The sequence below is a fragment of the Anas platyrhynchos genome, chromosome 1, assembly GCF_047663525.1.
Source record: "Anas platyrhynchos isolate ZD024472 breed Pekin duck chromosome 1, IASCAAS_PekinDuck_T2T, whole genome shotgun sequence".
NCBI classification, from domain to species: domain Eukaryota; kingdom Metazoa; phylum Chordata; class Aves; order Anseriformes; family Anatidae; genus Anas; species Anas platyrhynchos.
Genome location: NC_092587.1, coordinates 110,430,183 through 110,442,563, shown reverse-complemented (window position 1 = coordinate 110,442,563; position 12,381 = coordinate 110,430,183). Strand labels below are relative to the sequence as shown.

The window sequence follows — 12,381 nt, the reverse complement described above, 5'->3', positions numbered from 1 at the left end:
TGTATGCATAGGCTTTACTAATTTGCTCACATTTTGCTAATTGCACATCTTACTAATTTGCTCATCATTTTCATCTCATTTTGTGATGTCTCAAAGGTTGCTTTGTTCAGGTAGCTTTTACTGTTTATAGAGACACTATAAGCAGGATATTTGCAGCCCAGAAAGCCAACAGTATCCTGGGCTGCATCAAAAGAAGCATCGAGGGAGGTGATTCTCCCTCCCTACTCTGCTCTTATGAGACCCCACCTGGAGCACTGTGTTCAGCTCTGGGGCCCCCAGCACAAAAAGGACATGGACCTGTTAGTATGAGTCCATAGGAGGGCCATGGGAGATGATCAAAGGGCTGGAGCACCTCTCCTACAAAGCCAGGCTGAGGGAGCTGGGATTGTTCAGCCTGGATAAGAGGAGACTGGGGAGACCTTATAGTGGCCTTCCAGTGCTTAGAGGGGGCCTGCAGGAAAGCTGGGGAGGGCCTCTGTCAGGGAGCGTAGTGAAAGAATGAGGAGTAATGGTTTTAAACTAAAAAAAGGGTAGACTTAGAATAGATATTAAGAGGAAATTCTTCACTCAGACAGTGGTGATGCACTGGCACAGGTTGCCCAGAGAAGCTGTGGATGCCCTATCCATGGAGGTGTTCAAGGCCAGGCTGGATGAGGCTTAGGGGCAGGGGGGTTGGAATTGGATGACTCTTAAGGTCCTGTCCAACCCGAACCATTCTGTGATTCTATATACATGGCTTCAGAGTACAAAACAGTTTCTTTTTTGGCTAATACCATGGAAGCTTATTAGTCCTATCCCCCAAAAAAACACAATGAATCTTTGACAGGCAAGAAAATACCAGTTGGATGAGGAAGCCTTCATCCTCTATAGCTCCTTGCAACAGGGTGATCTTGAGCATTCAATTGCTGTTTTCCAGTTTCCTGTTTTGTCTTTTTTGTCACTACTTTTTTAATGGATTCCTTGAGCTGCTAAGTGTCACCGTTGCAGCAAGTGCACCTCTGCTTTTCTTCACGTTTCTAATCTATGTACTTTGTCACAGTTCTTGCAGTAAATGTATGCCAAGGGCACACAGCTGTGGTACATCAAAACTAGGCCCTTGATCACAGAAAGTCAACCTCCTAGGTTGAGGGACTTGGTTCAATATTGCTCAAAGGTAGTTCTAGATGATAGAAACGAGCTATTTAATGAAAGCAGACTCCCAGTATCTATTGAAAATACAATCGGTAAACACAATTGAAAACACAGTTCTAATTCTTAGAAGGCCCTTAAGCTTCTTGTCAGATGTTTTGAAAAGTGGATCAAGTTGTGTAGTAAAGACAGTTTTCGACTTGAGTGAAGATAAAGAAAATGCTAAGCCTCTAAAGGTAGTCCTAAAATGAATTTATTTCCTTGATATGTAATTATTTGTTATCACAGGGATCTGCAAACATCCTGGGAGTATAATTTTTCCTTTTTTTGTTAAATTTGAGTGGAATAATTAAGGAAAAAATAGAGCAATGTCTTTTTTCTGATAGAACAGCCTCTCTGGACATTCGTCATGGGGCTGGATACCACACTTGTAGTTCAAGAAATGATTTGCAATGGCTAAAAGTCTACTAAAGAGAGTGTTTTCAAAAACCCTGATAGACTGAGATACTGTTCTAAACACAAGGTTAAGGGAGATTTTTAAATGTATGCAGGGTTTCTAGATGGTGTTATGCCTTCATGGGATCTGAATCATGATATCTGAATAATCTGAATATCATGAATCAGTAACATCAATAGACATCTCCTGATGTATTGTACTGTACTGACTGTAGTTTATCAAAGGATTTTCAAATCACTGTGTGGGAGTAAGCTTATGTGTTTTATCACAGCAGTTGAATGTGAATTTTGAGTAATGGAATTGGATTTATATGCAGCTTTGTTTTATTTGTTCATTAGTGCCTCATTTCAAGAATATCTGGGGGAAGAACGCAGGAAGGTTTGTAGGCAGACCTGCAAAGCTTAAGTTGTGCAAATATTTTTGTTGTCTTTTTATGTTTTGTTGTTTATTTTTTTGGTAGCTTTTTAAATCATTGTAAGTATTGCTCAAGCCCTGTGCTTTGGCCTCTGTGTTCAGAAAATAAATTTCTCTGGGAGGTCTGATTCATTTTATTTGCTATGTTACAACGTATTCTTCTTACATCCTTAGCAAGTAAAACATCTATTTTTCCAGCAGTATCTTAAAAACAAATATAAACCAAAACAACAACAAATCTTCTACACCTTAACCCGTGACACTTCTAGTGTGTATTCCAGTTTCTTTTGTATTTTATAGGGTGATGGGTATTTCTTCTGTTATTATTTTCTTGAACAGATGTACTTGCTGGATGTAGTCATTATGTCCACGTTGATTTCTGTTGTTGTCTTAGGACTGAGTAGCTCATTTGCTCTGGTTTTCTATCCAAGCTTTTTTGTAGCAAACATACTGCAGAAGCTTAAAGAAAGGAGGTGGCAGCTCTTCTTTTTTCTAGGATATACTGGAAAGAGTAGACAAAGTTGGTTTTTTGTTTTTTTGTTTTTGTACAGGTATTTCATAAAGGAAGGTATGTTTTGATAAGGGTACAGGTATGGGAAACCTATATGAAATGTTACTTTTGCTTTTCATTGTAACGTGACACTTAATCTCTTTCCAATTCCTGTAGAAAGCAGAACTTTGAAGGTTCAGAGGCCTGTATTATTGGTTAAATTTTTATTTATTATCCCTTTGGAAACAGTACAATTCCTTTAAAATGTGACCTCAAATACTACAAGACCCTGAAATCTTGTGCATTTGGAGTGTTTCAACTGATTTGAATATATCTACATTCCTTGTGTGTAACTTTATCATGTAAGAATCATACTTAGATCAAGAATCATACTTAGATCACTGGGAAAATTCCTTGCCTTTAAGGGTTTTTTGCAGAAAATCCCCTACCTAGAATCAGTTCATAATCTTCCCACTTTTTTAAAATAACTATAGCTCCCTTTATTTTACATGCTTTTTCTTTTTTTGGGGTGGTTGTTATCTAGGTGACATCGATGACTATAGTGCTGAAGTAGAAGAAATCCTTCCCCAGCATCTCCAGCCAACGTCAAGCTCTGGTCTTGGAACCTCCCCAAGCTCTTCACCGCGTTCCAGTCCCTGTCAGTCCCCTACGCTGTCAGATGGACCAGCGCTCCCAGTGAGACCGAGCCGAGCACCTACAAAAACTCCAGGACCACCCATTTCCACACACAGTGGGTATTACATTGCTTGACCTGCTCTATTACTGTATGGCCTGGCAGTGGAATGGCCCACTGGCAGAATACTAGTTTATAGAGTATTTTTAATAGTGCTTTTAGATTAATAAAAGAAGGAATAAATAATTTTGTCATTATGCATTTTACACAGAACTTTACAAAGGCAGCCTTGGGTAAATCAACTCATTCTTCCATCAGCATTTGCTTTCTAAGTATATGAGAAAAAAATCCTGGTTTAGAAAATCAGCTTGTTTTCATCATTGGTTTATTCCTCATTCTTCTTCTCTTAAAACTTCTATTCTACTTCTGTATCATCATATTGAAAATAATATTCTATTAGAAAAGCTTTACTGTGATGAGACTGGGCAAGTGATTAATTTTTGCTTCGTTTTTTGTCATGTTCTCCAGGTGAAAGTCAGCTTGGTACCCAGCAGAAAGAGTCTTCTCAGACCTTGGAGCCTAAGCGTCCTCCACCACCTCGCCCTGTTGCTCCTCCCGCACGTCCTGCTCCACCACAGAGGCCACCTCCACCATCAGGTAATGCGGTGACACGTAGCAGGAGGGCAGGAACATTTTGTTTCAGCTCTGTGAGATGAGCTTTGAAGTCCCAGACACAAACTGCTTATTGTTGATTTAGGGTTCAATGCAACCTACCAGTTTTTCACTGAAATGTTTTGTTCATACCATTTAGTAGCAAAATTATGATGTTGAAATAACATCATTTTTCAGCACCATTTAAATATCATTTTCTTTGCCTAATGAATAAGTTTTATAATGTTTATAAACTTATTTTCACAGCTTAAAAATGTGGGCTTCCCACAGCAGTGTTTATCAACACTTCTGCTTTTGTATAGCATCTTCATTTTTTATATAAAAGATAAATAATCTTGTGCATTCAATGATTTCTATTCCTTTAGTTTTGACATCAGTATACACGCATGTTATCATGTCTGAGTTTTTAATGTAGAGTCCATCTGGATCATCTGAAAATATAAACAACTGAGTGTTAAGAGAAACTGGATGTTCAGAAGCATATGGGCAGCATAGCAACTAACAAACTGACCTTTGTCATTTTTAACTTTCTCATTCTTTTTCTTCCCTCTTACTGTACTGATATTTTTCATTATTGCTGCATTCATTTCTTAAATACTGTAAGGCGGTAGGAGCCCTGCACCTGCTAGAAAAGAATTTGGAGGTAATGATTTTAATTGTTTTTGGATATGACTATGTAGCAAAAATTCTGTGGTGGTCTCTTGTGATGATATTTATTTAATATAATGATGTCCAAAGGCAGAAATTACGTTGATATTTATGAATAAATATATCGCTAGAAGTTGATACACTATACATTAAGATTGTTCCAGGTTTTTGTTACTTTGTCCTGGTCATAACATACCCTATATTGTAACTAACTTTTCCGTGAAAGCTATCTTGTTTCCAGTTGTGAAAAGCATAGACTTTTTTTTCCTCACTGTCCATGATCTGGAGCACTGTGAAATGGACTGTGATGGTAGCTACTTGGAGTGATTATCCATTTATTGCTCAAGCTGAAACTACTGCTGAAATTAAATTTCCCTTGGATGATCACCAGTTAGCGAAGAGCTGCAAATCACTGAGCTGTACACTGACATCTAGATAGTTTATTTTCTATTTCCAAGTCTCTGAAATGTGCTCCGAAGCCCTTTCTAGAGACATGAAATATGCTTTATAGTTCTTGGAACTAGGTTGTAATTTAGCAACACAAATTCAGTAAAGGAATTTATGCAGTTACTTTAAAGGCACTTGAGAACTACAAGGCTTTACAAAGTAACAAAATGCTGAAATAATCCTCCCCTAATTTTTATTTTTATTTTTTTTTGGTAATGCTGAGGGCATTATAAACTCTCTGGGCTATTTTTTTTTTTTTCTGTCTTGACCTGGTTTTGCACATTATAACAATTCACCTGTTCTCCAAAGTGCTTCTTGAAACTAATTTTGTCCCTTTTTGTCATGCGATTCATAGCTGAGCTGTCCTGCTTGGACTTATATCAGCTCATTAATAAATGAGATAAAGTGAGTCTCTGGAATACTTTCTTAATGGCTCATCAGATATTGGCACTCAGTTGGTGGAAACATTTATTTGAGAGAACAATTCTAAACTTTTCAGGAATCCCAGAAAATACATAATCTATTTTACAGAGTATATAAATACAGCTTATTCTGATGTGGGGCCAGAGATGTGCATAGCTCTTAGGTACACTTGAGGGGAGGAAGTCATTATGCCAAATGTGTGATACTTCAAATTAGTTAAAATGCTTAAGCTTTAGAATATAGTCAGTGTATACATAATGTATGACGTGACTATACAGGATAGTCACATGTACATGTATAGTTTTCTGGATGGTTTTCTGCACATAGACACAATTTGTGTAGTTTCAGTCTCAATTGTATAAACATTACCCTTTCTTTTTTTGCTCTTTCCCAGCATAGCTTTGCATAAAACTTGTTTTTATGCAATTTTTGAAGTGTAGTATGTTTTTTCATAATTCTGACCTAAAGCTCATCCTACTTTGTTTGCTTTTGCTTCATTTTCCACTTATGTAGTATGCTTATAAAGCATAATGCTTTGCTTTTCAGCAGTACCTGAGCTCAGCTCTGAGCAAATTAGCACAAGACTGGAAGCAGTGTAAATGTCATAATGTTTGGGTAAATTACATTGATTCTCTTATCTAGAATACCACCTCTTGTACTATGAAAGTACTATGAAAAATAACCCTGTGTACTGTGCATGTGTATGAAACATTTGTTTTAGACTTCTGTAGTACAAGCAAAATGATTATGATCATATCTTGGAAACGTAGTACATTTTAAATGTTATTCCACCTCCCCCAGCCGTGTGTTCTAACGTTTTATTCTGAAGGCTTCACTCCCTTCAGTACCCGTAGTGTTTCTTCTCATGGGTCAATATTATTTCAATAAGTGAGTAAGACGCATCTAAGTGTTTTTTTAGAGGTTGGTCATAGATAAAATCAATTCAGAATTCAAGGAATAATGGAAACAAGACTATGTGCTAACTCTAGTGGTTAGAAATGATAAAGGCTATTGTCAATTAACTGAAGTTTTTTTTTAAAAAAATCACATTTTGTTTTTTTCCTTTAACAATAATACTCAAAATTTTCCTGATTCATGTAGGAAAGGCTGATAGTTGTCTTTATCATTGGTTTAAATTGTGAAAATGAGGTTAAGACTGAGAGAATGCACAGTATTTTCAGTATATGCAACAATTTGGGTAAAGTGTTAATTTTCAGTGTGATTATCCTCTAGATAAATATCTTAAACCTGGAAAATGCAGTAGTAAAATTGATATTAAAAGAAATGCAAGGTTGCCAAGCTACAAAAATAAATGCACCCAAGCAGCAAGTTCTTAGTGTACATTGATAGTTACGTTGAAATTTAGATCAGAATTAAAGCTGAGTACATGAGAACATGACAGTCATTCTAAAAAAGCTAATTTTTATTGTTTAAAAAGAAAAATATGGTGAAACAATTCTTCCTCTTGTGCTGAAGAATGAATATTCAGTAACGGAGGAAATGAAAGGCCTTAATCCTAAAACAGTTAATGCATTGTTCAAACATTAGTAAATGACCTAGATTTCTCTCCTGGTGTGTGTGTGTATGTATTTATAATCATAGAGTGGTTTGGGTTGGAAAGGATCTTAAAGACCATCCAGTTCCAACTGCCTGCCATGGGCAGGGACACCTCCCACCAGACCAGGTTGCCCAAAGCCCCATCCAGCCTGGCCTTGAACACCTCCAGGGATGGGGCACCCACAGCTTTTCAGTGGTTGCACGCACACACACAGACGCTTAAATTCAAGAGAGGTTGGAGTTTACTTTCCATTAAGCTAATGTGTAAATGTAACCTTTGCAAAACATGCAGTTCTGTCTAAAAGACGTCAGGGCGTAAGTTACAGATTTGTTTCCATATAAATCCAACTCCTTTCCTTAAAACACTATTGTAAAACAAGCATGTGGTATCTGTGCCTGCACAACTCTGTTTCAAACTGCAGTTAGAAATTTTAAGCTATATGCAAACTATGGTAACGGTTACAAATTATATCCAAAAATTTGTTTCAGGTTGAGGTGTACATTTTTCCCTGTCCTTAACATGAAAAGGTTCTTACAATGCCAGTTGTGATAGCATTATCACAACATAACTTCGCTTTGTCACCATTGAAGAGCATTATTAGTGAGTGAAATTTGGGGTATTTGATTTATATTCCCTTTCTCACCCATTTAATGAATATTTTTAAATTTTGCTAACCCTTTTAAAATCGTCATGTACAGAAGTCTTCTTTTGTATGCTACATCAACATGAGAATATGTCTATGTGCTTATGGTCAAAGATACTCTCTCCATTCCTTTCCTTGAAAGGAGCTGATTAATAATCTTTCAGAAAACAGGATTTGCTTAAAAAAAAAAATAACCCTGAAAATACCTATTCAAAATATGAGCTGAGGTGAGCTTTGGGAGGGGAAAGTGCAGAAGGTCTGTGAAATGAACAGGCTAGTTTCCACTCGTAGAGTGGCTTTATTGTGTCCATTTCCATGTAATGAGATGGACAGTTAGGTTCAGAAGGGTGTCCTGTGAGAAAGCTCTCTACCTCCTTTTTATTTCTCCAGTTAGCAGGTAGGCTTCTAACAGCCTATGGGTTATTGCTATATCTTCTTCCCCAGTGCTCCTCTGGGTTGCACAGGAGAAGAGCAAAGCTAATACCTGAAAATGAAATGTTCTGGCAGTGCTCTCCTTCTGTGCCCCCTGCTTATGTTCTGTGTTCATCCCTCCTCAGTGCTGTTTCTCTCAGAACATCACTGTCTGGAAATGTAAGGTTAACTGGCAGAGCCTGGAACTCACCCAGAATACAGAACATACACCAGTGTCGAACATCTTGAAACCAGATGTTCAGCAAAACCAGAGATCTGACATGTCACATGCCAGCCTCTACTCTTCCCACTCTAACACCTCCACCCATAACTGCCAAAACTCGCAGCGCTCTTTCCAGATCATAGAGAGCTCCTGAGCAGATACCACACATTGGCACATGATGAGAAAGCATGAGGCTGTGTCATTGCTAAGGCAAAAGTTGCTTTTAAGGTAGGCTTCGTGAACACTAGCTCCTTCGTGTCACCTACACTAAAGCCATTCCAGAGTTGGCAGATGTTATTTAACTCCTATCCACATGCCTTAAGGATTCCTCCTTGCACACCATCTGGTGTTAGATGTCCTACCATGTTGTTACCATACAAGTTTATGGACCCTATATACGCTTGATCATATTACAGAATCAATATAATTCAGCATGATTATGCATGATTGAAAATCTTCTTTCTCTCAGTCTGAACTGGAACATCTACTGCAGATATTCTCTGCACCAGTTGATACAGGTTTCTCAAGTAGAGTGCTGCTTGGGGAGAACATGATACAATTCTGTAGGATACAATGTGTTGTGCAAAATTAGAAACTTACTTATTCCATAAACTTGGTTATTCAAATACACTCTTGTCAGAAACATACTGTATAGTATTCTCCTGAGTTACTGGAAGCAGACCTAATGTTGCAGGGTATAAATGATGTACATATATTTTCAAGTGCTGGAGTATAGGTACGTGCTCTGACTTAGAAGAGTTTAATGTCATTCTGAATTTACAAAAGTTTGTGGAGAATGTATACTTAAGAACCTTTCAGCTGCAATGCAAAATGTGTCTAATCATGATCTTCTTGATCTCTAACTCCCATCGGTCTGTTTTCCCCATGCTGCTCCAAACAGGTATCTCCTACAAGTACCTACAATCTAGCTAGGCCATTTTTAACTTACGTAGAGCTGTCTTGTGGCAGTATCCTTTTTGTTTTTGCTTTCTCAATCTGCTGCTTTTCTATGCAATGTACAGCTTCTCTTCTTTCTCTGAAAAGGTCTTGGAGCTCCTCCCAGTCCTGGGGTAGCTAAGAGAGAAGTAGAAGGTAACATAACAATTCTTGTAATATTGAAATTGATTTCTATGTTAATACCCAAGTGATATTGTCCTTGTGACACTGAAGAGAGTTTCATTAAGGAATTTATTGTATAGGATTTTTTTTTAATTATTTAACATAGTTCAGACAGGCAAGGTGCTTTCTGATGGTGTGAATTATTATAGAAGGCAGTCTTCATTTACAAAAAACGATGTGGAGACATAGACTGCAGTAATCAAGAAGAATAGTTTCAAGGCTGACTCTCAGAACATGTAACTGACTGATTGCTAGAGTACATGCTATGCCTGTAGCTAAATCAGGAATCTAGATAGCCTAATTTTTCATAAGGAGCTACACATACTCGTGTTCTGAGGGGAGAAATTTCTATTCAAATAATTTGCCCTATAATTTAATATTTAACTCTTTTTAAAGAGCATAGGGTATGTTTTGATTCTAGTGCCTAAATGTATGTGACATACATTATGGGAAGCATCTTTCTTGCATTATTCTAGTCGGCCTATGTATGTATGGTTCCGAATGGGTCCTGTTTTAGCTTTCCCAGGAGAGTTTTGTTTTTCTTCCCTTTGCGGCAAAAATAGGTATGGCAATGAAAGTCCTAAGGTAGTCTCCTGTATGCTATATTCATTTTGGCTATACTGCTGGTTCTTTTTGCTGTGTTGGCAAAATCTCTGTATGTATAGCATAGTTCAGGCTGGAGGGGACCTCTAGTGGTCATCTAGTCCAATCCCCTGCTCAAAGTAGGGTAAGCTAGAGCCAGGTTCTTCTGGGTACAAGTTGCATCTACTGAGAACTGGACCCAGAAGCCCGTTCTAAGAAAGCAGCGTTGTCTCCCAACTGGAAGCTAATTTCATAAACTAAGTGTCTTATGTACCACAGAGTATTCCTTCCAGTTACTGTAACTGACATGGCGATTTTACCTTCCTGGGAAATAGGCAACAGAAACACAAGCCAGAATCCTAAACCTCTTTGCCTGTTAGAAATTGTGCATTTGCCTGAGGTAAAGGTAACTTTTTCATATCTTGCACTTCACAACTTGAATGTCGCATACAAAGTTGTCATGAGCATCAGCATGTAAATGTTGAGGTTGGTGCTGTAATATATTTATCCCATAAACAAAGAGAATAAGTTCAGGAACTTGGTGTAGAAGCTATACATTGCTGAGTTGTGTATAATTATGGATGTCCTCTTCTGATCGCATGATTTGTTGAATCAGCATGTTGCATAAGTTCTTTGTTTTAAAGACCACTGTTAAGACATCTGCAGAATATACGACAAAGGAAGCAACTTTCTCTAGCAAGGTTCAGAACACAGGGTACCCGTGCAACTGGGTATCTTTAGCTTGCAACAAATAGGAGGTGATTTGACTTAAATTGCGATTAGATGGGTCGAATTACTTCTCATGTGCCATGGGGTAAGAGTACTAGTGTCACAGTTTAGCTGATTAATAGACTCTAATCTGTAACAACTTGAAAAATTAAAAAACAAAAACAAAAACACTAATGTCTCTTGCTCCCATTTCCATTAGTGATAATGTACCATTACTGTATAATACCTGCTTATAACTTATCTAACAAAGATAATCTATTTTTTTTCCATGCTTCAAAGCACAAAAAAGTCCTGGAACACAAAGAAAAGATAACTTAGGTAATACAGACACATGCTTTGTACTAATTATAATATAGAAATAAGTTGATTTTGAAACATTTTCTAAGTAAGCAATCTCTAATATCTATTTCAGTTCGTAGCCAGCCTCCACCTTCAACTGGATTTTCAAGTGCAGGAGCTGCTGGATATGCTGCTACTCGACCGGTAGGCATTCTATCTTAAAATAATTTTCCTTCTAAATTTCTGCAGTTTATTACACTGGTGTGTTTTTTCAAGTTATAACAGATGTAAGGTCTGAGAAAGATCTCACAAGATATGCTTTCAAGCCTTAGCTTGACCCTCTTTTGGATTTTCAAGCTGACACAACATCATTTCTTCCTCTCAGGTTGTTTTTTGGGCAACATTTCCTTCCAAAGCTTTCAGGACCAGGGACAGTAACCACGTGTGCTCTGCTTCCCCCAGAGTGGTCCTGGGGAGTATTCTAGGCTTTGTTTCTCTCGATTGGTTTGTTTTTTTGATGTATAATCTTTAGCTTGCATTTTATAATTTAATCCAACAATCCTTCTGCCTACTTTCTAAATATATAGAGAGAGCCCAGTGACATACGTCTTGGCAATGAAAGGGAAGTCCGGTATTTCAGAGGTTATGTGGTTTAAAACATGAGGTAGTTGTTAAATGGACTCAGCCAAGCGTAATGAATCAGATATCATACACAGCCTTCTAAGTACTGTACCTACATCCAGTAAAAGTAACAACAAGGATGATTCTTGGTTTTAAGAGGTGAAGTTTGTTTGCATATTTTAAAATAATATTTGCATAAGTAAATGCCTGATGGGATTTGCTCTGAAAAACATTTCAAGAAGATGCATTGTTATCCACTTTTTGTAAGAATATACCATGCACAGAATTCCAGAGGAAACAAAAACTATTTGCCTCATGATTTTTTTCTGAAATCCAGTGGGTTTTACTGTAACGCTTTACATTCCGTTTTCAAGTGTTTATAATTCATTCAGCATTAATTGAAATCTGCATTAGTTTCTGATTTCTCTTTAAATACTGATATAGGTCTTTTTTGTTTGTTTGTTTGTTTTAAAGAGAGCAATTCAATTCCCATCATATAAGCTCCTATTCCAAAAAGTTTGGGAAGACTCTAGCCTTCAGTTGATGCAGAATGTATGTTTCACTAATCCTGTTTGCTGGGGAGCAGAAGTACCTTCTTTACAATTAGCAAACATAAGTTTCAGATTAAAGAGCTAACCATAGTCTCTTGTGCACATTTATATACTTTCGGTATATAAAATAGGCTGTAGCTTCTGTTTGCCATTGGCAGGAGGCCAGTTACAGGCTAAAAAGTAGACAGTATCTACGGTCTGTGTTGACAGTGAGCTATCAGTATATACTTATTAGGTCCCAAAATAAAATACTTTTGGTTTTGTTGCTTAAAACATTTTAGAGACTTAAATAAAGTTGAGTTACTAATTCTGGCAAAATAATAAATATTGTAAATGTTGTCGCACTGGTAAA

The 12,381-nt window shown here is 37.3% G+C and overlaps 1 protein-coding gene and 1 long non-coding RNA gene across 12 annotated transcripts in view; one reads left to right on the top strand and one right to left on the bottom strand.

Moving 5' to 3' along the window:
* Positions 1 to 12,381, bottom strand: part of LOC139999207 (uncharacterized) — a 35,254-nt gene that overhangs the window by 12,397 nt on the left and 10,476 nt on the right. For both annotated transcript variants that reach the window (XR_011804443.1, XR_011804448.1), the window contains exon 2: positions 9,098 to 9,222. This is a non-coding gene — a long non-coding RNA (uncharacterized lncRNA). The remainder of the gene's footprint in view (positions 1 to 9,097; positions 9,223 to 12,381) is intronic.
* SYNJ1 (synaptojanin 1) overlaps positions 1 to 12,381 on the top strand; it is a 65,971-nt gene that overhangs the window by 43,262 nt on the left and 10,328 nt on the right. For 4 of the 10 annotated variants that reach the window (XM_072026411.1, XM_038165853.2, XM_072026439.1 and 1 more), the window contains 6 exons: positions 3,034 to 3,240; positions 3,652 to 3,780; positions 4,400 to 4,438; positions 9,193 to 9,240; positions 10,858 to 10,896; positions 10,991 to 11,061. In XM_072026411.1, coding sequence (XP_071882512.1) covers positions 3,034 to 3,240; positions 3,652 to 3,780; positions 4,400 to 4,438; positions 9,193 to 9,240; positions 10,858 to 10,896; positions 10,991 to 11,061 — 533 coding nt within the window. The remainder of the gene's footprint in view (positions 1 to 3,033; positions 3,241 to 3,651; positions 3,781 to 4,399; positions 4,439 to 9,192; positions 9,241 to 10,857; positions 10,897 to 10,990; positions 11,062 to 12,381) is intronic. The other 6 variants (XM_072026425.1, XM_072026429.1, XM_072026416.1 and 3 more) reach the window with 5 other exon arrangements.